Here is a 22927-nt window from a genome sequence, read left to right on the forward strand (position 1 = left end):
AGGCTGGGGTGGAGAGGAAGTAATGAGACACAGTAGAATCTTGTTTACAAGGTTTAATAGGGGACATCTGGACAGCCAGGGAATAAGAACAGGAACTATACAACTGCCTTGCATTGGCCTTAAAGCTGAGGATTTTGATTTTTCTTTAACTAAACAAAGCAATGCAGCAGAAACAGCAATTTAGTCTCCCTCCAAGATGCTCTGGCTGCAATTGGAGTTCAGATAACCCAGGCCCTTTCCTCCTCCCAGCTGAGGTCCCCTCGAATTTTCCAAGTGTTTTCCTTCCAGCTACTGACCCATAATTCCTTAAAATGTAGAAGGCAGGGTCAGACTGAATGGAAGCCCAAGTGGCTATTAGGTAGAGCTGGGTGGGGCCTTTGTTGGCCAGAGTGGAGTGATTTGACTGGGGCTCTCAGGTAGTGGGGGGCAGGAGAGTGAGGAGGCTTAGACCATGGCTCATCCTCACCCCATCATTGCCTCTGAGAGTCTGGGAACAATAAATATTGTATATTTTCAGTTGGGCCAAGGACACCCAACAACACTAGGGGTTCCAGCACTGACCTTTCATAGGGAGGAACCATCAAGACTGAAACAAAATGGAAAAGATGCCCCCAAACAGGAAGTGAAGGGTTCCCCCACCCTGATCTACCCCCCACCCTATGCCTTGGGGCCACCTCAGCTCTTAGAGGCAGCTGTAGATTGGATGGAGAGAGTCTGGGGGCAGGCAGAACAGAGGTCAGTCTTCCTCTGCCCTTGATCCCCAACCCAAGGCACTCCTACTCTGTGCGAAGGATGATGTGGATCCCTGAGTCTGTGAAGACTGGGCCGCTCATCTCACCCGTCCTCAGTGCGAAGGAGGCATCTTCAAAAGGCTTTTGCATCTGACCTGGAGAGAAACAGGGAATGTGGAACACCTAGGTTATATGGACAATGTCTAGGAAGGAAGTCAGATGAAGGCTTGAAACATGGTATACAGCTTAAGTAGAATGAAGAGTGGAATGTCACCTTTGGTGACAGGCTTTAAAAGGTGAAGGGGTGATGGGTTAGGGGAGAGCAGGGATTGCTTGGATACTGCTAATATATGGTTATTTGAAGAGCCAACATTGTTAACCATAGCAATTAGATCCTAAAAGGGATCCCTTTTCTCCTTCCCAGTTACTCTATAAATGCTCCATCCATCTGCCAGAGTTTATGGTCCCTGTCACAGAGTTCAGACAGCAGGCAGATGGGGGCTCTGTCCTGGGTTGGCAGTGTCATTAAAAAGAGTCTGAACAGCCAGGAGGCAGAATGAGGGATGGCTCCAGGAAGTAGCAGCAAGGCATTTTTGAAGGCACATTTTGGTGATTAACTCATCTCTATGGACTCACTTCCCAGCACCTGCTGGATCATTTATCATCCCTACCTCCTCTGGATTCCCACAGCCAAGGTCAACAGCATTCCTCATCTCACAATTTCATTAGTTCCCTCTAGTTCTGCCCCTAACTCACAGCACTGAGCGAAAGTTGCCCCAGACCTAGGCCAAGAAGATTCCTCCTGAAGTTCTTCTTGATTTATTTCAGGTCACGAAAAAATAGCATCATGATTGTTGCAGTACTACCCATTTATAAAGCTTGGGAAAATGCCCTAAGATCTAGGGGGACCTGGGACTCCTCAGGCTTTCAAGTAGAGATAGATGGAAATGGTCAGAAAACACAGATCTTTAGGGTCCTGGCACCAGTGGCCATCCCTTTGTTTTTCAAAAGAGGCAGACACACCTATGTTAAGGGAAGGAAACTTAGTTTCTTGAATGCACAGCTACCCATTCACTCACCCCTATGCTACTGGAAATTGGGCTGGGGATGGGTATATTGCTCCTTGCAAAATCTTCCCAAAAGCTGAAGGAAGCCCTTGGATGTAAGAGAAATAAAGCACTAAGAAGAGGGTAGGAGTGGGGTGAAGTGGAGAAAAGAAAGGAATTAAAATCATTCAATCTAGAAGGGACTTCAAGAGATGTCAATCCCTTCCTTTTACAGGTAAGGAAAGAAACCAAGGTCCAGAGTGTTCAGTCAAATGCCTTGTCCTAGACCACTCAGGTAGTAAGTAGCAAAGCTAGAATTAAACCCAAGTCTTATGACTACCACATTCAATGTTCTTTCCATGACACCTACACTTTCATTCCCAAGTCCTGTCCTGTCCTGTCCAACTTTTCTGGCAGGGATAGCTTCAGACTGTGTACATTTCTCTGGCTCTGTTCAGCAATACTATAGTCTCTTGTCTTGATTCCTCTCCCTGGAGCTTGGGTTGATGATTCTCACCTGCCTCACCCCAATTCAATTTAACTCCAGGTCCACAAGTCTAGATTTCTTCTGGGAAGTTTGGCCAGAAGCCACCTCTCTAATGTCAACCAAAATTTATCCAGAAATTGCTCCCTCTGATAAGGAAAACTTATCTTATGTGCCTCAATATGGACCTTGATCTAAGTGTTTCTGACATCTAAGATCCACTGTATAAATAGCCAGTCCTAGACTTTTGTCATCTTACCCCTGCCTCCTGCTGGACCCTGGAGACCAACCTGGCCAAGAGACGAGTATTCTGAGAAGTGATTATGACATACCTCTTCCAAAGGTGCCGAGGTCCCCCCTGGCTTTGGCTGAACTACAGTCACTGAACTGCGATGCCAGAGTCTCAAAATCTTCTTCCCCTGATTTAATCTTCTGGATGTAACCTGTGGACATAGAAATCAAATTAGCCAAGAACAACCAAAAAAAAAAAAAAAAAAAAAAAAAAAAAAGGAGCAAGAATGTAGCAAGTGGGGGCAGGGTAAAGCATGCTTTGACACAAGAGAAGGCTAACTGACAACAGATGTTCTTTAAGGGAGAAGGTTTTGGGGAGGAAGATTTTTTGGAAAAATAATAGTTGCTCTGGGATCCAGATATGGCCAGTTGAAGGATGGGAAAACAGGGCTGGATAAGAAGTGAATCCAGTTCTTCGAAGTTTTTGGTAGAGGAGGATGGATATTAAATAGGTCAAATGAACAGAATCTAGAAGGGAGATAAAAAGGGAGGGAGGTCAGGAGGCTTGGGCATAGTTTCAACTCTATCTCTAACTTACTGTGTGACCTTGAGGAATTCTAATTATACAATGTTAGACCTGAAAAAGAGTTTAGACTACCCAACCCTCTCATTTTATAAAGATAATTTAGTTAACTTTTATAAAATGCTATTTGGCAATGCAGTCAAATTCAAAGGAACAGACCCTTAAAGCCACATATTGACTGAGAAAACCACAGATTAACATTATCTGTGTTGAATTGTATTTTTATTTTGTTAAACATTCTTTAATTATATTTTCATCTGGTTTGGGTCTCACTTGGGGAATTCTGTGGGCTGTATCAAGTTGAAAGCTTTCTCTGTTTGGGGATTTACAAAATGCTTTTACACATATTATCTCATTTGATCCTCACAGCAACTCTGTATGGTAGGTACAATTATTATCCTCATTTTACAGATGAGGAAACTGAAGTTGAAAGTCATCAAACTAACTGGCCCAGGGTCACAAGGCTAGAAGTATTTGAGGTAAGATTTGAACTTAGTTCCAAGAACAGCATTCTATCCACTATGAAATCTAGCTGCCTATTAAAGGGAACTAGCAGAGGGTTAGTAATTTTCAAGGTCACACAGCCATTAAGCAATTGGGAGACCTAATTGCACTGAGGCTTGATCTAGTAGAATATATGTTCCCTGAGGGCAGGAACTATTTATGTATCTCCAAGAGCATAGTACCTTGCACATACTGAGTGCTTAATATATATTTGCTGAATTGATTGGTAAGTCTTTTCATCTGTAAAATTAAGGTAAAAGAGTATCCCGATGGGTACCTGGGAGGCCAAAACAATACTTGAAATCTTTGTAAAGTACAAAACTCCATGAGGATATCTCTTAGAACTAATACTGCCTCTCAGGATGCTCTTTCTTTCCATTGCCTTGGCAAGGAGTTGTTAACTATATTCAATGTAAAGAATGCCTCAGTCTCACACTAAGAGTAGACTAAAGGACTCAAGAGTCCTGTTTCTGTCTCAGTTTGTTCACATTGCCCACTCCCTCCCTTCACCTCCACCCCTGGTAATGGTAATTACCAATCCTAGTAATGATATTCTGAATTTATCCATTGAACCTGACCCCTCTGGGAAGATAAGGAGGGTGGGCCAGCAAAAAAGATTAATGGAGAGAATGGGAAATTATGGCTTGGGAAGAAGAATGGGGCACAAGTGCGTCAGGATACAGTGGTGATAGTGCTGTTGACCATTCATGTGAATCACATTTCCAAGGAAGCATCTCAGTCTAGTTTAAAACAGGCAGAAGGAGAGCAGAGGCAACTCTATACTTTGCTGTTTGGTGGGACATATCTAAGTACCCCCTTGTCAGAGTATGATAAAATGCCTTTCCTGAAGGCAAAAAGAATTGGCCAATTTAGATTTTCTTCTAAAACGTAAATAAACATCTGAGACACATTAAGACTCACATATACTCATCCCTGTGTCCTTCAACAGAGAAGATTTGTGGGGAAGAATATTGATTTAAAACAAAAAGCTGAGCTTATTAGAAGCCACAACAAGGGAAAGGACAAGACAGCTCAGATGGAGCTCCATTTTAATGCCAATCAATACCAGCTAACTTGGGGAGTCAGTCGTTTTAGCTCCTAGTGCAGGGGATATGTATCTCCATATCTCCAAAACTTTTACTGACAGGCCTCACATCTGCATCATCTCAAAGTTACCCCTTCAAAATCAGTTCCATTCCAAGGTGGGATATCCTCTGTCTGAACTTGGTGATAATTCTTTTAACTTGGAAAATAAAAATAAAAATACATAGAAATAAGAGATCAGCTTAAAAACTGAATAAAACAGTTCATTTTGAAAATTCTAGTCTTTCCTTTATATGGCTCCCATTTTAATTCAACAACACATAGTCTTCTCTTGAAAAGTAAAAGTATTTCTTAGGAAATATGTCTCTTTGGGAAAGCTCTGAGATTATTTTTCCCTCTAGTTTATAAATCGCTTCCTTCAAGACTCCTTAATTAGAGTTGACTTCAAGATGGGTTGGATATTGCCAGAGTGCCAGGAATACATATTTTTAATTCTGGCAGGTGATAGTTAAAGTTAGGGCAATCAACTTCCTGGTCAGCACCTGTACTTTCTCAGACCCCAAAGAAGGTCTCTACCACTGCCACACCTTAATGCCTTAACCTAGAGAGTAAGATAATTTCAGGTTAATCCCACTTTTTTTTGGAGACTCATCCACCCAATGTGCCAATAGAGAAATCTCCTCAAATGACTCCACCAATATAAACTATAGCGCCTCCTGGGAAGAGAAGGGTAGCTTGGGAAGAGAAGGGTAGCAGAAACCTTTACCAGATGGATTGTAGCTTAATGCCTGGGACTGGGCAATACCATACTCTGGTATTACACTGTGAAAGCTCATCCTATGAACAACAATAAAATTAACGCAAAGGGGATAAGGCTGTCCTTAGGGTAGAAGATAGAAATGAAACTACTACCAGAGAGGAAGGGGAGGGTTTGGAAAACTTCAAATCCTTTAGAGTCTCTAAAACAGGCAAATCCATTCAAACCCCAGAACCAAAAAAATACCTATCCCTGCACCCAAAAAGAGAGGGCACTGGCACTGGATTCTTAGACAACACTGTTAATAAAAAGCAGTCTCAAACCAGGACATGAATCACCAATGGCTTTTGTCCAGAACATCACAGTTGGGAGGTCAGGGAAAGAACCACAAGGAAAATGGTAGCATCAATTTTCCAGGCCTAGGCTATTCCCCCTGAGAAAGGAGGACAGGGATAAATGAATATCAAGAGTTAATGGGATCTCTAAACCCGAGTTTAATCAAGGCACACCAGTTATATAGGAAAGAGGACAAATCCTGAAACCAATTTAGGACGGAATGATATCCATAACCAACATTCTTCAGGGCTTTTAATTTTTCCATTATCAACTTATCTCTACGACAACTGAATGAGATCAAAGTATAGGTATTATCTCTAATTCCTAAATAAGGGGACTGAGGGGTAGAGACATTCAGCGATTTGTTCAAGTTACACATCTAAGTTGAACCACAATTAAAACTCAATTCTCCTGATTCTGAACACAGGGTTCTGAATCTACAATTCTTTTAGGATCCTTTCTGGGAGATCTAAACTAAACCACAGAAATTCCACGACCTTCTTAAGGGGATCTACTCTCATGGCCCAAGTCCCAATATTATTGGGTCTCTCCTATTTGGGAGAAGTCAAGGGGAAGGACCCTAAAGTGATCCAAAGGGCTGATAAAACTAGTCATAAGTGGGACACACCAACAGAAAGGAAAGAGATTGGCTCTTATCTCCGGGACAGACAGGGCTATAAAGCTAGCTTCCTAGGTTAGGAGGAGTTAGCATTTAACCTGGGAAGTGACTTTGCCTTGGTCTGATCTTGCTGAGTACTGTGTTCAGTTCTGGATACCATACTTTAGGAAAGACAGACAAGCTGCAACATGTACAGAACAGGGTAGCCAGGATCAAAAGAATTCTAGATAACATGCTATATCAGGACCACTGGAAGGAACTAGAGCGAAGTAAGCTGGAGGAAATAAGAGTTAGAAGGGACCTGAAAGAGATCTTCAAGAATCTGAAAAGCTATCAAGTGGAAGAGAAATTGGATTACCTGGCTCCAGTGGAAAGAATTAGGGGCAACATGTGCAAGTTGTAGAGGCAAATCTAGGTTCCATGTAATTAGAAACTTCCAAACAATTAGAAATGTCCCAAAATATAATGGACCTAATTGAGAGGAAGTAGGTTCTTCCCTCAATGGAGGTCTTCAAGTAAAGGTTGGATGACCTCTTATGGGAAGACTGTAAAAAGGATTGGCTCAGATGGTCTCTGAGGATCCTCTTTAAAACCTGTATAACCCTCTTTAAAACCTGTATAACCCAATCAATTGGCCTACTTGCTCCTCATAATCTGCCTTCTACTTCTGCCTTCTTGCCTTTGCTCTGGCTAGCCACCATAACTGGAAAGTGCTCCCTCTTTATCTTGACCACTTAGAATCCATAGGCTCAAGGCTCAGTTCAAGCACTACATTCTGCATGCTTTTATAGTTGAATTTTGTTTTTAAAAAATTAACAAGCATGTGTTTTTTCCTACTTTTCACCTACCTCTTTCTCCCACCCAGTAAGAAAGAAAAAAATACAACTTTTGTAACAAGAATGCATAATAAAATAAAACAAATTTCTACACTGGCCATATCAAAAAATGTATGTTTCATTCTGCCTATAGTCTATTACCTCTCTATTAGCCAATGTTAATCTCTTTTACATGAAACCTTTTTGGATCCCCAAGTTGCTAGTGTTCTCCCCAAGTCACTTTGTATCCATTTTGTATAAATAAAATGTATATGTTGTCTTCTCAAAACGTACATAAACTTCGAGAAGACAGGGATTGTCTCAATTGTTGGTTTTGTAGCCCTAATATCAAGGATTCTCCACACAGTAGATGATTAATAAATGCCTTTTGATTGATTGATTACTTGGGATCTTCCAGATGGGAAGAACTAATACTTGTATTTAACTACAGAATGAAAGAGGATGAATTATAGACCATGGATTTATCATTTTCATGTAATTTTTATTTTTGAACAATTGCACATATTCCATGCCTAAGACTTTTGTCACATGTCCTCATAGTTCTAATAGGAAGCTTTTGGTCCTACTTCCAATGGAAAGTGGTGCCTGGGGCTCCACTCTGGAGGTACCTCCTGTGACAAGACATTTTCTTATTCTTTAGAGAACACAATGTTCCCACACTGGTGCTGTGGCCCCTCATGTCTCTGCAGAAGGAAAAGAGTTGAACTACAAAATGTTCAGCCCTGGAAGACAGCAAGAAAATGACACTAAACTAGAAGAGAGACAAGACATAGCTTTGCCCATTTTCACCCAGAGGTCTTTGGACAAATATGTTTGCTCATCTATAGAATTAGGAAAATGTCACTTGTGAGGTGGAAGACTATGTATGAAAGCACATGTTGCCCCAATATGTCACAGAGCACCTTAGGCCTCTGTAACCTAGAAGTTTCTCCATTAAACATCTCTGCTTGCTCAAGGTTTCCCTTCCCTCAAGAATAACCCAGTTATTCAGCAGCTGAGTTGTCACCATTTTGTCCCCCTAATCTAGGTCATCCAGAGACAGTGTCCAATTTATGGGCTTCATCTCCTCTATACTTTCATTCCTCTCCAATCTACCCTAATCTCTCCTCTAATTCCAAAAATCTTTCCCTCCCTATTGCCCTTACAGTATTAGTTCTTTTGTTTAACTCTTCTTCATCTTTTAACTCTTCTCTCTTTTTACATTAATCAAAGTCTGGTTTTGTCCTGAGAACTACAAATCACTGGCTGATCTTTCCAATCTTGACTACTCTTGTTCCCTCTCGCTCACTCCCCTACCTCATTGGGTTTGGAGCTTGTCAGCTTACTCCTTGCTCCCCAATGTCACTTCCAGACCCCTGCTCTCTTTCCTTTCCTCATAACTACTTAATACATATATGCTGAATTATTCTGAGACTGGACTAGATATTCTCTAGGGATACTTCCACATCTAACATGAACTTATTCCAAGAACTGGTCAAGTCAGTCAATCAACAAGCATTTATTAAGTACCTACTATGAACTCAAGAAGTATTCAAAACATTCAAATCCACAATCCTTCCCTCTTCCTGCCTTACATGCCTGCTCTTTGATATCCTCATTCACTCCCAAAATTTCTACTATCATCTCAAGTCAGTGGAGAGCCAAATATTTCTTTCTAGCTTTAACTAATCTCCTGTATTCCAGGCCCTCATTTCCAGCTGTGTGCTACATGTTTCTATTTATTAGATGACCCCAAGCATTTTAAATTCACTATGTCTGAAACCAGATTCATTGGCTTCCTTCTTCCTGACTACTTTTTCTTCCAAAGCCACCCAGGCTTGAAACGTTTCTTTGACTTTCTCTTGACCCTATAAATATACAGTCACTAATTCAGTGCCTAGAGTGGATGGGATGATGATAACTGAGAAAAGAGAGAAAGCAAAACATCTTCTAGTTTTTCTTTTCCAATGTTCTTTGGCTCTACTACACTTCACTCACAATCATAGACCTCATCATCGCTTGGAATTGCTTTTCTTCTAAGATTCTGAAACTTCATTCTCTGCAGAGAACTTCTGTTATCCCTCAATTTATCTTCCTCCCTTTGTTCTCATCTTGACTTCCAGTGACGAGTCAAATCTCTTTTTTCTCTCTCAGTCCTCTGGCATTGATATGTAGAATGGATTGGAGGGGAAAAGAACTAGAAGTAGGGAAGTAGGGAAATAAGTTATTTCATTTGCCTCCCCATGCAGACTGGACCCCACAGTCAGTCACTGCAACAATGTGCCCACCCACTAGTCCTACAATCCTTTCCCTGCCTTGTCCATCCACCATACCTGCTTTGTTGATTCTCAATCCTGGATAAACCCCACCATCCTCCTCTGCTCTTCCAGGGCTGCAATGTGCTGCTAAAGCAAGCCACAAATTATGCCAAGCATACCATAAATTCAGCTCAATGCCCCTAGGCAATCCTTTTATTTCTAGTTTATTAACTCTTTATCATACTCACCTTACTGACTGTTCCAAATCTCTTTGATTATTAAGCTTCCATCTTAAATTTTGACTCTTACCTTTATCTTTTTACCAAAAAATACTATAGTAACACAGCTGGATGCCCTTCAATTCTCTACCTCGCAACTTCTCCATCTTCACCCATCTTCTCCTCCTTCCTTACCAACTGAGAGGATAAAGGAGCCCTTCTTCAATCAATTCAAATTCACAAACATTATAAGCTATCTACAAAGCATTGTTAAATGCTGGGGATGTGAATACAAAAATGGTAACATAACAAGGTGGTACCTGCTAGGGTGGAACAAGTGTGACATACATGTTCACAAATGGTCATAAGGCAAGGTGGGATATGATGGGAGCAAAAGAGAGGCCAAGTGTTCCAGGGAAATTGAAGGTGAGAAAAAAAAATTCAGTTGGGGGTATTGGGGAAGATTTTATGGAGAGTGAGAAGAATTCAGACAGATAAGACGAGGAAGGAGTCCATCCTAAGCATAGGGAAGGCCCCACAAAAATACATGGCGTTGGGAAACGTGGAAATTGGAAAAGCAAATTAAGAGCTCAGTTTAGCAGGAATGTGGAATATGTGAAAGGGAGTATTGTGAAATTAGTCTGAAAAGGTAAAAAGGGGTCAGAAAAATTAGGGAGCACTTTAAGAATTTGCATAATGTCCTCCTAACAAATGTTAATGCTATGTCCTTGGTTCTATTTCCTCCCATTTCTACCAGAACCTCATTCCATCAATCTCTCTTTCTTGCATTTTCAGTCATTTCCTCCCCACTTCCTTTCTCCACATTCATATGTTCAAAAAGTCTCCTCTATTACAATATAATGTTTCCTCTGTCCTGATATCCCAGTGAAAGAATTATACTCACCATCACTCAACAAATATTCATTAGGGACTTACTATGTTTAAAGCACTGTACTAGGCAACCTACAAACTTTACTTAAGTAACAGTGCCTGCCCTCCTAGAACTTATAGCCACTAGGAGACATTATGTCTCTAGCTCTAAAACACTATTACATAAGGATTGGAAAGGACCTGAGGTCATTCTATATTTTTCTTATCATTCAAAGTAATAAGAAAAGCCATCTACAATAATCACCTTCACTTCCTCTCTTCTCAGTCACCTGCTTAGACCTTGTTACCTAGCTCCAACCTCATCATTTGACTGAAACTGCTCCCTCCACAAAGCTCATGGCCTTTTCTTCATCTTTATCCTATCTTTCGTAGCCTTTGACATTGTTGATTACCCTTTTTTCCAGGGTTTTTTTGGGGGAATACCACCGAGGTCTCCTGCTTCTTCTATCTATTTGCACTCCTTTCTCAAACTCCCTTGCTGGATCTTTATCCAAGTCACACATGCTAACTGTGGGTATTCCACAGGCCTCTACTCCTGGCCATTTTCTCTTTTTTTCTTTATAGTGTTTCACTTGGTGATCTCATCAACTTCCATAGATTCAATTATCATACTACACTGAGGATTCTCAAATTTAGTGATATTACCTTAAGCTCTCTGCTGACCTCCAACTCTCTCATCTTCAAACGTCTTATTAGAATTAGAATTAGTAGATGTCCTATAGACATCAAAATTAAACTTTATCTTTTCAAAGTCCTCTAGTATGTTGAGGACATGATTCTCCCAGTCACTCATATTTGCCACCTAGGTGTTATCCTAGACTTCTCACTTTCTCTAACTTCCCATATGACCTTCATAACTATTTTTGCATGTGCCTCCTTCTGTCCTAATATTGCCACCTTTCTAGTATAGATCCTCATCACCTTATGTCTGAACTACAGAAATAATCTGTTGGTTGATATGCTTGCCTCAAGATTCTACTTGTCCATCCTCCGCTCAACTCCCAGAAATCTTAAAATGTAGTCTGACCATGTCATAGCTCCCCATCCCTCAATAAATTATAGTGGTTCCTTATCACCACCATATAAAATCCTGTTAGTGTTCAATGCCCTTCATAATCTACAGTACCTTCCCCCACAACCCTCCAGTCTTCTTATACCTTTACACCTCCTACATGTTCTTCATTCCAATGACACTAGCCTCCCTGTTGTCCCTTACATAAGACACTCCATGAATTAAAAACATTTTTGAATAATATTTTTCCCAGTTATATGTAAAGACAATTTCTAACATTCATTTTTTTTTTTTTATTTTTCGTTCCAAATTTTCTCCCTCCCTGTTTCACTACTCCTCTCCCTGAGATGGTAAGTAATAATTTGATATAGATTATACATGGGAAATCATGCAAAACATATTTCTATATTAGTTGTTATGAAGACACAGATATCCTTCCAATCCCCCTCCTCCCCATACACACATAAATGAAAAATAGGATGCTTTGATCTGCATTAAAACTCCCATCAGTTCGTTTGGACATGTATTCTTATATTGTATTTAATTTATACTTTAACATATTTAACATGTATTGGTCAACCTGCCATCTGGGGGAGGGGGTGGGGGGAAGGAGGGGAAAAATTGGAACAAAAAGTTTGGCAATTGTCAATGCTGTAAAATTATCCATGCATATAACTTGTAAATAAAAAGCTATAATTTAAAAAAAAAAAAAAAAGACTCCATCAGTTCCTTGTCCACTCCAAGCAATTTCCCTGGTTTTTCCCCATAACTGAAATGCTTTCTCTGCTCAACTCCTACTCTGGGCTTCCCCAACTTTCTTCAAGACCCTTCTAAAAGTTCACCCTCTAGAGGAAGTCTTTTCTAATCCCTTTTAACACTAGTGCCATGCTTCTTTAGATTATTCCCTATTTATAGTTTATTTGTATAGTTATTTGCATGTAATCTCCCCTATTAGACTGGTGCTTGACACAGTGCAAGATATTTAATAAAATGTTTACTGACTAGCTAAACTGCTCCTTCTCAGTCTCTTCTATTAGATCATTATCTATAATGATCTATGTGGGCATGTCAAAACACTCTGTTCTGGACATTCTCTTCTCTCTCTACTTTTTTTCTCTCTTGATAGCTTCATCAGCTTTCATGGATTAATTATCAGCTCTATGCTGACAACTCCTAGATCTATATACAATGTCTCAAGTCTCAGTACAACTTTTAAATAGCTTTAATGGTACTAAGTCTTGTGGGATATTCTGTATTCAGTCCCAGTTTCTTCCCTAAGCATCAGTCTCACATTGCCAATTGCCTATGAAATATTTTAAACTGTTTTGTCTCCTAGGTATTTCAAATTCAGTATGTTCAAAACAGTACTCAGTCTTTCCTTCCAAAATATATCCTTCTTCTGGACTTCTCTATTTCTGTTGAAGACACCACCATCTTTCCAGTCAAAGAATTTTGTGTCATTCTTTTTTGTTATCCTTCATTCTTCACTTTATTCCACAAAGCCAGGTGTCAGACTGTGGAGCCATACTCAAGATCTGACCCTTCTTGGTTAGCCTATTGCAACAGACTTTTAACTGGTCTCCCTGGAGTAGTCTTACCCCACTCTAATCCATCCTTTACACTGCTGCCAAAATAATTTCCCTAATTCTAGGTCTAACCATATCACTCTTCTACTCAATACACTCTAGTGACTCCCTTTAATCTACCTTTTCAGCCTTATTCCACTTACTCTCCTTCATGTACACTGCAGTTCATACAAATTATCTTCCTTACTTTTCTCCATACAGATCACTCAATTTTTTCGTCTCCATGCATTTGCCTAAAATATACTTCCTTTTTCACTCTTGCCTCTTAGAATTCTTTCAAGGCTCACCTAAAGTGTGACCCTCTACATTTAATCTTTCCTAATTTCTTCCTGCTGCTAGAAATTGCCTACAAAATTACTTGATCCTTTCCTCTTTCCCTCTTCCCTTGCTTCTTTCCTTTTTTCCTCCTTCCCTTTCTCATCTTTTTTTCCTTTCTTCCTTCTCTCCTCCCTAGCTTCCTTTCTTTCTCTATTGCTTCTTCCCTTTCTTCTTTCCTTCTACAATTCATTCCTTATTCTCTTCCTACTTTCTTCCCTCTTTTTCTAGCTATAATGTAAGCTCCTTGAAGGCATGAATTGTCTTTGTATCCCCATCACCTAGCACAGTACCTGACACATAAATGGTGATGTTCTCTAATGCTCATTAAGGAAAACATCTAGGTGACCTTGATGAGTTTGTTCCAAACCTAGATGGCTACATCTATGGATGTAGATAACTGTCAGAAATGATTGCAGAGCTACTTTGAAAGACTGTAGAAAATAGGAGCTCTTTAGAATGGGAGGCAATTGTCCATATTGTCAAAAATGGGTAAAGAATGGAGTCTGCAAACTGTAGATCAGTAGGACTGACTTGGATTGTTGCTAAAATTCTAATAACTACTATTAAAGGAATAGTTAGTGCCCATCTAAAAAAAGAAAGTCATGATCACAAAGACTTCATCAAGAACAGATCGTGCAGTGGTTGTGAACTGGTTTCATCATTCTGAAAAGCAATTTGGAATTAAGTGAAGAAAGTCATGAAAATGTCCGTACCTTTAACCCACAGATTCCACTGTTAGATATGTAATCCAAGAAAAGCAGTGATAAAAAAAAAAAGGTCACACATATATTATTCCAAAATATTTGTAACAACACTTTTTTGTAGTAGGAAAGAACTGAAACAAAGTAGATGCCAACAGACAGAGATGGTTAAACATGTTAGAATATATGAATGTAACAATATTATGCTATGAGAAACATTCAATAGGATGGATGAAGAGATGCATAGGAAGATTTGTATGGACTAATGTAAAGTAAGCAGACCAGGAAAACAATATGTACAATTACCATAACATTGTCAATAGAAAGGACAAAAACAAAACAATCAAAATTGAAACTATCATGACCAAGTTCGGCCACAAGGAAGAGATCTGAGATTCTTCCTTTCTCTGCAGAAATGAAGGTCAATGGGAATAGAATACTACATACCTCCCCAATGTGTTCAATAGTTTTGCTCCTTTCATTATTTATTTATTTATTTTGGAGGAAGGCAATCAGGGTTAAATATCTTGCCTAGGATCACACAGCTAGTAAGTGTCTGAGCATTTGAACTCGGATCCTCTGATTTCAGAGCTGGTGCTCTATACTGAGCCACCTAGCTGCCTCTTTGCTACTTCCTTTTTACGCTTTGTTATGAAAGATGGTTTTCTAACAAGGAAAAAATTGGAAATATAGCCCATGTAAAAAACCAAATGATATAAATAAAACTTATTTTAAAAGTACGTTACTACATTGATAGATCGGGGAAATCTACAGATATAATTTTTCCAGATTTTAGCCAAACATTTGATAAAAGTCTCTCAAGTTATTTTTGTGGACAAGATGGAGCGATGTAGGTTAGGTAACAGTCAGGTAGAGAAGGTGGAAAGAAGTATGGAAAGGCTTCATGAAAGAAATAAGATGAGTTAAGCCTTAAAGTCTGAATAGATGGGCACAGAGAAAATAAGAAAAGGCACAGGCAGAAAACTGGATGAGTTTGAGCCCAGTATGGCCAAAGCCGGGGGAAGCAGTTAGTGAGGGAGTAGCAGAGACAAAGCTAGCAATCTTGATACATAGAACAAGCAACACAAAATGTGCCCTCAAATCAACTTTGTAATTTGTGATGTAAAAAGATAAGTAATTAAGACACATTCAGATGAGTGGGAGCAAGAATTAGCTACTATAGTATCTCACAAATAGTTTCTATTAATAACACATGCCATCTGGTAGTTTCCTCTTTTAAAATAATCTGATAACTACAAAAGACAGTGTGGCCTAGTGGATGGGATGCTGAACTTGAGAGAGAGAAAGACTCAGATTCAAATTTTACCTCAGACACTTTTAAACTGTGAAACTGAGCAAGTTACTTGATGTTTCTAAGCCTCAGTTTTTTCACCTATAAAGTGTAAATAATAACAACAGCTCTAGTACTTATTTGATGTGATAGCTGTGCAGATCAAATGAGATGTGAATCCTTAGACCTAGGCACTAAATTAAATTGTCTTTATGCTATTGAAGGAATATGTACAATCGATTAAGAGATGTAAATTTTAATATAGCACTTTTAAAATCACTATTTAAAAATTTTAGAATCCTCAAAATCTCAATGTCTGATGGCAAAATCCCAGCTGCTGCTATTTTGAGCCCACCAAGTGAGCTACTGTGGAGCTAAGCCTGGAAAGGCAGAGGTACAAGGTTGCCAAATAAAGAGTACTGAATGCCAAGCAAAAGTTTAAACTTGGCTAGGTGAACAATAAAAACTTTCTTCAGACTTTTGTGCTGGTGAATACTAAGGCAGATTTACACATCTTTTTGGATGAAATCTGGGATTCCATTAATAGAGAAAACTTCCAGTGAGGACATTTTTCCCACCAATGCAGATCTGTACCTACTCTGTAATTTAGAGGCTTACTGGAGAGTTTCTTGGGGTTCTTAGAAGCCAATGGACTTGCTCAAAGTCACACAACCAACATGTCAGAGACAGGATTTGAACCCAGGTGTTTCTGAATACAAGGCCTACATTCTACTGACAACTTTACACTGCCTCTTTTAAACTCAGGGTTCCTAATCTCTTTGAGGAGGTGAGGGAGAGGTACCAGCTTGAATTCTTTACATAAGAAATATTCTGGCAGTAGATCAGAAAGTAGAGAAAAATGGAGGCAAGGCCTATTTTCAGGTTTTTGCGATATCCAGATGTCTGGAGATAACAGGTAGCAGAGGGCCAAGACCTGGGGCCAGATAGAAGGGAGCAGATGTAAGAGATGCTGCAAAGATGGAACAGACAAGATTTGATATCCATGTAGTCACTTGGCTATGGGAGGGGAGGGGAAGGTGAGAATATGAAGGCATAATCTGCAGCAGCAGAAGACAGAGAAGAGATAGTAGACAGTAGAAGATGGTAAAGAACTATGATACTAAAGTCACATACATTTTTGAAGTATTAAAAGTTATGACTAATGAAGTTCACTCTATTCATTCAACCCTCTGCAAATTAGTTGTAACCACCATTAAAAATGTAGAATCTAAGAGTATGAAGGGCCTGCATAAGCCATCCAGTCTAACCCACACTTGACCAAGAAGCCCCCACTGAACTATTTCTGACAAGCAGTTGTTGACCTACTTGGAAGTTTCTAGTGACAGGAAACCCATCTGAGGCATTCCATTTCTATTTTAAACAGCTTCAAGTATGAAAAGTTCCCCCTTATAGCAAGCCTGAATGTGTTTCTTTGTGACTTTAATTCATTGCTTTAATTCTGCCTAAAGCTGAGCAGAATCAACCAGTCTTCTACATGGCAGCCTTTCAAACACTTAAAAACAGCTACGGTATTTGCTCTAAGCTTTTGTGAGGTTAAACATCACCAGTTTCATCATCTCATCTTCACCTGGCATGTACTCCAGGTCTCTCACTACCCTGGCTGCCCTCTTCTGGACAAGAAGAACTTATCTTTGTATTTCTGACCTGACGCTGGTTTTTGCAGACCCACTCATGACCTCCCAATCATTAAGTGAAGCATCTTTTTTCTCAGTCCTCATTCTCTGTGACATCTCTGCTCTCAAAAAATATTAGTTAAGTTGAATGATCTATTCCTCTTTGAGATCCTCTTCTCCCTTGGTTTTGGGAGGCCCATTTTGATCCCTCTATCCCTCCTCAGAATTATGGCATCCCAGAATTCCAAAGTCAGAGGTCCCTTAGTTCAAATCATTTCTTGCCAGGTTACTTCACAATATCTCCAAATGACCTCTCAGCTTCTTCCTGGAAACTGAGGAGATGAGCTCTTCACATCATATAAGTTTATTCCTCTATAATCCATTTGTGCTTTACCTTACATTATAGTGATCATCCATCACTTCCTTTCTCTCTCTACTAGCCTGAGAGTTCTGGGAGAACAGAGATTGGGTCTTATACATCTTTCAATTTCCCACAAGGCCTACCCACAGAAAATAAACACTTGATAAAAACAGGGTGGAATAATGGAGTAGTCTAATAACTTCCAAATTCACTGCTCCCCTCCCTCCCAATCCAATCTGCATATGTTGCCAGGGTAAACTCTAATGCATCACTATGATAAAGTCACTCCTTTGCTTCAAAACCTTCAATGGTTCCCACTGTTTAAACAATAAAGTCGTAACTCTTTGGTCTGGTGTCTAATGTCTTCCAAAAACGGGTCTCAATCTGTCTACTTTCTCTCCTAGAACTCCCCAACACACATGACAGTTTCCTTACTGTCATCCAAGCATATCTTCTGCATTCCCACCTCCATACTTTAGTTTAAGTCATTCTTCCCATCTGAACTGCTCTCCTCTATTAATTCATCAAAATCCTACCCACCCTCCTCCATGAACCCCATCCCAAGTTCATAAAGCTCTCTTCTTCTGAACTTGGATAGTGAAACTGTCTGTCCCACAGTTTGGACAATGCTGGCCTCATGATGTCAGATAACTTTCTGTGTTTTAATTTTGTTACTCCTCACTAGATTCCCATAGTTCTGTGAGGCCAGGACTGCGCCCCAGCCTTCTTTTCTTCCTTACTAATCTAGGGCAAGGGGTAGGAGGTAGCACTGGTACTGGGCAGAATAGACATTCAGTAAATGTTTGTTGCAGGAAGAAAGTAAAGAGTCCTACAAAGGGCATTTTGTCCATCTGGCGATAAAGAGCTCCCTCCCCTAAACACATGGGAATCAGCATCTGGTCAGGGTCTTTTGGAAAGAGGTGGGAAGGGAGGGACTGGCATCAGGCTATCTGCTTCAAGGATGCTAACAGTTAAACGACAGCATGAAGGAGGATGAGTTACGGACCATGGGTTGACACTTTTTGGATCAGTTTATTTTTTAACAAATGGTATTAATACACATTTACAACAAAAGTTACAAAAATACCATCTTGGTGTTACAAAGGTCAGGGAGCAGAGGAAAAGGGAGAGTGCTGTCCTTAAGTCACATCCAGTAAGTCCAAACCAAAGCCCTGGGCACACGTGCACTTTTCCAGGTACTGCACCCCATTCCGTATCCAAGGCTGGCTTGGGCTCTGGACCCAACTCCCCTTTCTCCCCCACCAGCTCCAAACACTGCCTCCCAGGATCCTCCCACCCAGTACTTGCCATTGATCAGCTCCAGTGCCTCCTCTTTGCTCCGGGTAATCTTCTCCTGCCGCCAGGATGAGGGCCTTCGAGACTGGCTGTGTTTCACCAGCAAGTGTGAACATCGGACCTTAGTAGGTTCACCTTGACCATTCTTGCCCACGCTACTTGGACGCTCCCATTGGCTGGCATTAGTAATATGGTTGAAGTAGTAGACTCGTCCTACAGACACAGAATGGGAATGGGGTATCACACAAGTTATAGGGGGCTTTATATACTTGGGAAGAGGGAAAGGATAGGGGTACACACTGAAGCAAATGTGAGACAAAGGTCGCCCAAGTCATACAGGACAGGAAAGCACTGGTCACCCTAGGTCATATAAGGGACAGAAGGCATTCATTGGTCATCCTGGGAGTTGGAAAATATAGGGTGAAGTGACAATGAACCATAAAAAGGGCAGGCAGAACTAAGTGACCATCTGTCATTTGGAGCCATAGAAGAGGCTAGGTCACCCTATACACTGAGGGAGAAGGGGTGGAGAGAGCACCAGTCATCTTGGGCCTAGAGTGGGATGGGGGAAGGGGGAGAAAGCATTAGTCACACTGGGTCCTGGAATGGGATGAGAACATAGGGTCATTTTTGGTCTTCATTGGAGTGGGAAGAGGAACACTATAGGCTTTATGTGGGTGAGATGAAGACTCATTCTCAGGACTTTACTAATGGGGTGGGGAAATACCAATCATCTGGGGGAGAATCAAACACCTAGGTCTTAAGACAAAGGGAAACACTGATTAAGTGTTTCCTTGAGTGGGGGAAAGGGAGTATTGCTCACTCTAGGGGGAAGCACTGATAACCCTTTGATTTATGTAGGGGGGGCTAGGGAACTGATGGTTCTGGTCAGTGTGTGTGGACAGTTGGGGGGACAGAGGGTAATTGGTCCACCTGGGTTTTATGTGGGGAGCACTAATCACCTGCGACTTATGGGAGCAGGAAGTACTGTCACTGTATGAAGGGAAGGGAGGTAGTGATCACCTTGGGCATTAAGGGGGGGCACTAATCACTTGGGTTTTCTGTGGGTGGATATTGATCACCCAGGCTCTGGATGCCTGCGGAGGTCTTATGTGGTGGGATGGAGAGATGGGAAGGGCTTTTTCCCTGGGCCTTCCCTGGGAGGGAACGCTCACGGATTTTGGGAAAGGGATTACCACCCCCCATACCCGGGGGAGAGGGCACTTATCTCCCGGGGCCTTGGGTGGGCGGTGGGGAAAAGCATAGTTCGTGCAGGCCTTCAGTGGGGGCGGAGCACTCATCACCGGGTTTAGAGGAGGGGAGCACACATGCTCCTAAAGTGAGGGAAGTACTACTTTGGGGATCCAAAGGCCTTATGGGGAGGGGGGAGCAGGGGAATGAGCAGCGCTGACAATTTGGGCCTTATGAGGGGGAAGGGAGTACTGATCCCTCCTGGACCTTTACAGGCTCTGGGGCTCCTTCCAAGGGCGAGGACGGGGAACACAACGGGGGCCGAGGAGCCAGTCCAGTTCCCACGCTGGCGGCCTCAGGCCGACCCGTTACCTGGCCTCCTCACTTCCCAGGACTGGGCGGGGCTGGAGGGGGGGCAATAGTCGCGCGAGGTTATCATTACTGGGCCGCAGGTCGTGGGGTGATGGGGAAGGGGTGCAGGGCCCGATCCTGGGGTGTCCGCACTCATTCTTCGCCTCCTCCACCCCAGCGCGCCCTCCCTCCACCCCGTGGCACCTGAGCTGCGGCTCATGCGCTTCTCCCAGCCTGACGGCAGCTTCTCCTCGTCCGCCATCTTCCCTCCTGCCGCAGCACCAGCTCCGCCTCTGCCCCGCCGTCCCCGCTGATTGGCTTCACGCCGCCCGCATCGAGCTCTGGCCGTGTCATTGATTGGCTGTCCCCGCGGCAAAGACCCACCCCGCGCCTCCTCACTTGCTGCCAGAAAGGCGCGGGGGCGTTACCTCTTGTCACTCAGACTCCGCCCACAGGCGCCCTATTCCTTAACCCCACCCCTCTTCAAGCCCAGCTCGGTAAGTGGTGGAATGAGGAACAGAGGTCGCTCTTCATTATGGCTATTGGTGAAAAATAGAAAGACCACCCCTTGACTTCCGCCTCCAGCTTCTGGGCAATCCCACCTCCCCGGGAAGAATGCAGCTTTCTGACTGGCTGCCGGACCTGTAATTCCCTCGTTCTCAACTGTTCTCTGGTCCTTCGAGCAAGGAAGCACAATCAAAAGGGCGGGGAAACTGGAACTCAAGAGGAACTGGAGTCCTGATGCTTTGGGCGCCGTTGCTATGTTACCTTGTTGCCATGGTTTTGCCCAGGCTCAGGACCCGCATCCTGGGCTCAGTTCCTATACGAGAAGTGGAGGGCGTAGCTCTCTGCCCCGTTCTCTGCTCAATCCTTATTCAGCCGTCTACTGGACTTTGATAAGCCTTCTTCAGGATCCTGTCCTCTCTCCAGTTCTCACCCAGTCTTTGTCCAGTTCAGTTACCTGCTAGTCCTTCTGCTTTACTGCCTTTTGCTGAGCTTCGCCCAGATCACGCCTAGCATGCATTGGGTTCTCTCGCCTCTTCCAAATCCTCTGCTTTGTCCTCCTATAATCCAATCCTCATCTCTTGCCCTTTATTGGCCCCAATTTCTTCACAGTCATCATAGCTAATTCATCATATATTAAGTATGTCTTCTAACCAAGTCATGTTAAACACTGATTATTGATAGGACCTATGGCCAAAAAGCTCTCTCAAGGATTCTGGACTCAAGAGACTAAATTTGATCCGGTAGAGCTGACTCTACATGGTCAATTTCTCTCTTTGTCTTGATATGCCTTTGCTTGGAGTTCTCCAGGAAAATCTCTAAAATAAATCTTTAAGTATACCTCTCCTCTTAGTTTCCCCAAATATCACACTTGTTTATAATTATTTATATATTGTATCCCTCATTAGACTGTGAGCTTCTTTTGGGAGTAGGCACTATTTTTTGACTTCCTTTGTACCTCCAACACATAGCACAGTGTCTTGAATATAGGTGGTTAATAAATACTAATTGACTGATAACAAGGTCCCCAACTGCCACTCATATATCCATTGTACAATGTGAATACCAGGCATGGGACAGATTTTATTTCCCTCACCACAGAAAATGCATAGGTTGAAAGGACTCACAGAGGTCCAGGAAGTAAAGATAAGTAAAGATAAATCATTCAAATAAATTACTAGCTTCACAAACACACTTTGGGGGAGCTTTTGAACAAACAATCCTCCCTCACATGGACCTGTGTGGATCACACAGCTCATAATTGTGAAGCTGAATCAGTCCAGAACTCTTCCACCCTCATCAAATGATTTCAATATTTTATTTTCAGGATGAACTTTGTTATCAGTCTTCTGCCTTCTACGAGGAAGGAAATCTTTCTTTTGTGCCCAAATTAATGAACATTCAATTTTAAATTTGTCATGTATTTCTCTTATAGGTTGCTCTTTTCCATTTCTATGAAATAGGGAGATAAAAATCCTTTCCCCGTAGCTATTGCTTGTATTTTAGTTTGGAAGCTCAATTAAGAAAACATAGGAAAAGGAAAGGGCTGAACAATCTCACAGATCACTTTTATAGACTATGAGGAAAGTATAATTATTCTGACTCAGTTACCAGCTATCTTAGAGTTAGCTCCAGTCAATGAAAACCACTTTCTTTTTCTGTATTATGTACATATATACATATGTGGTATACATATACTCACAAAAACTCTTATGCTATTTTGTGGGAAAGATATGAGATACATAATCGTACAATTAGGTGAATTTAAAAGTTATCTAAAGGCCATATTGGAAGAATGAATAGTTAATGTCTGAGTATCGACTCGGAAGTAAGTTTCCAGTGAAATATCCCAGTGATTGATTTGTGCTTAACTCTGTGCTTTTTAAAATTTATGGATTTAAAATTTTTTTATTCTAAACTTAAACACCAAATAATGTGATTGTTACCTTACTCATGATAGGACAGAGAGGATTATACATGAAAATGATCTTCTTTTCTTTTTATATAATTTAACATGTAGCTTTCACAGCTGTCCTGCTTAATCTATATTCCTTATGGCCTTCCTTATGTTCTTCTTTGCTTTGGTATAGGGAGGAAATCTTTTCCCTATCATCTCCTTCCCTTGCATCTTCTACCTTCCACTGGAAAAAAGCAAACCCCCTGTT

General features: G+C 41.4%; 1 protein-coding gene across 1 annotated transcript; it reads right to left on the reverse strand.

The window, feature by feature from the left end:
• Window positions 1-38: 38 nt before the first annotated feature.
• PIN1 (peptidylprolyl cis/trans isomerase, NIMA-interacting 1) lies at window positions 39-20597 on the reverse strand. The gene is made up of 4 exons (XM_031947484.1): window positions 20463-20597; window positions 18729-18929; window positions 2594-2704; window positions 39-886 (listed from the first exon to the last, which is right to left on the reverse strand). The coding sequence occupies exons 1-4, from the start codon at window positions 20518-20520 to the stop codon at window positions 777-779; spliced, it is 480 nt and encodes a 159-aa protein (XP_031803344.1). The 5' UTR covers window positions 20521-20597; the 3' UTR covers window positions 39-776.
• Between the last annotated feature and the right edge of the window lie 2330 nt (window positions 20598-22927).

Source organism: Sarcophilus harrisii, chromosome 1 (genome assembly GCF_902635505.1).
Source record: "Sarcophilus harrisii chromosome 1, mSarHar1.11, whole genome shotgun sequence".
NCBI classification, from domain to species: Eukaryota; Metazoa; Chordata; class Mammalia; order Dasyuromorphia; family Dasyuridae; genus Sarcophilus; species Sarcophilus harrisii.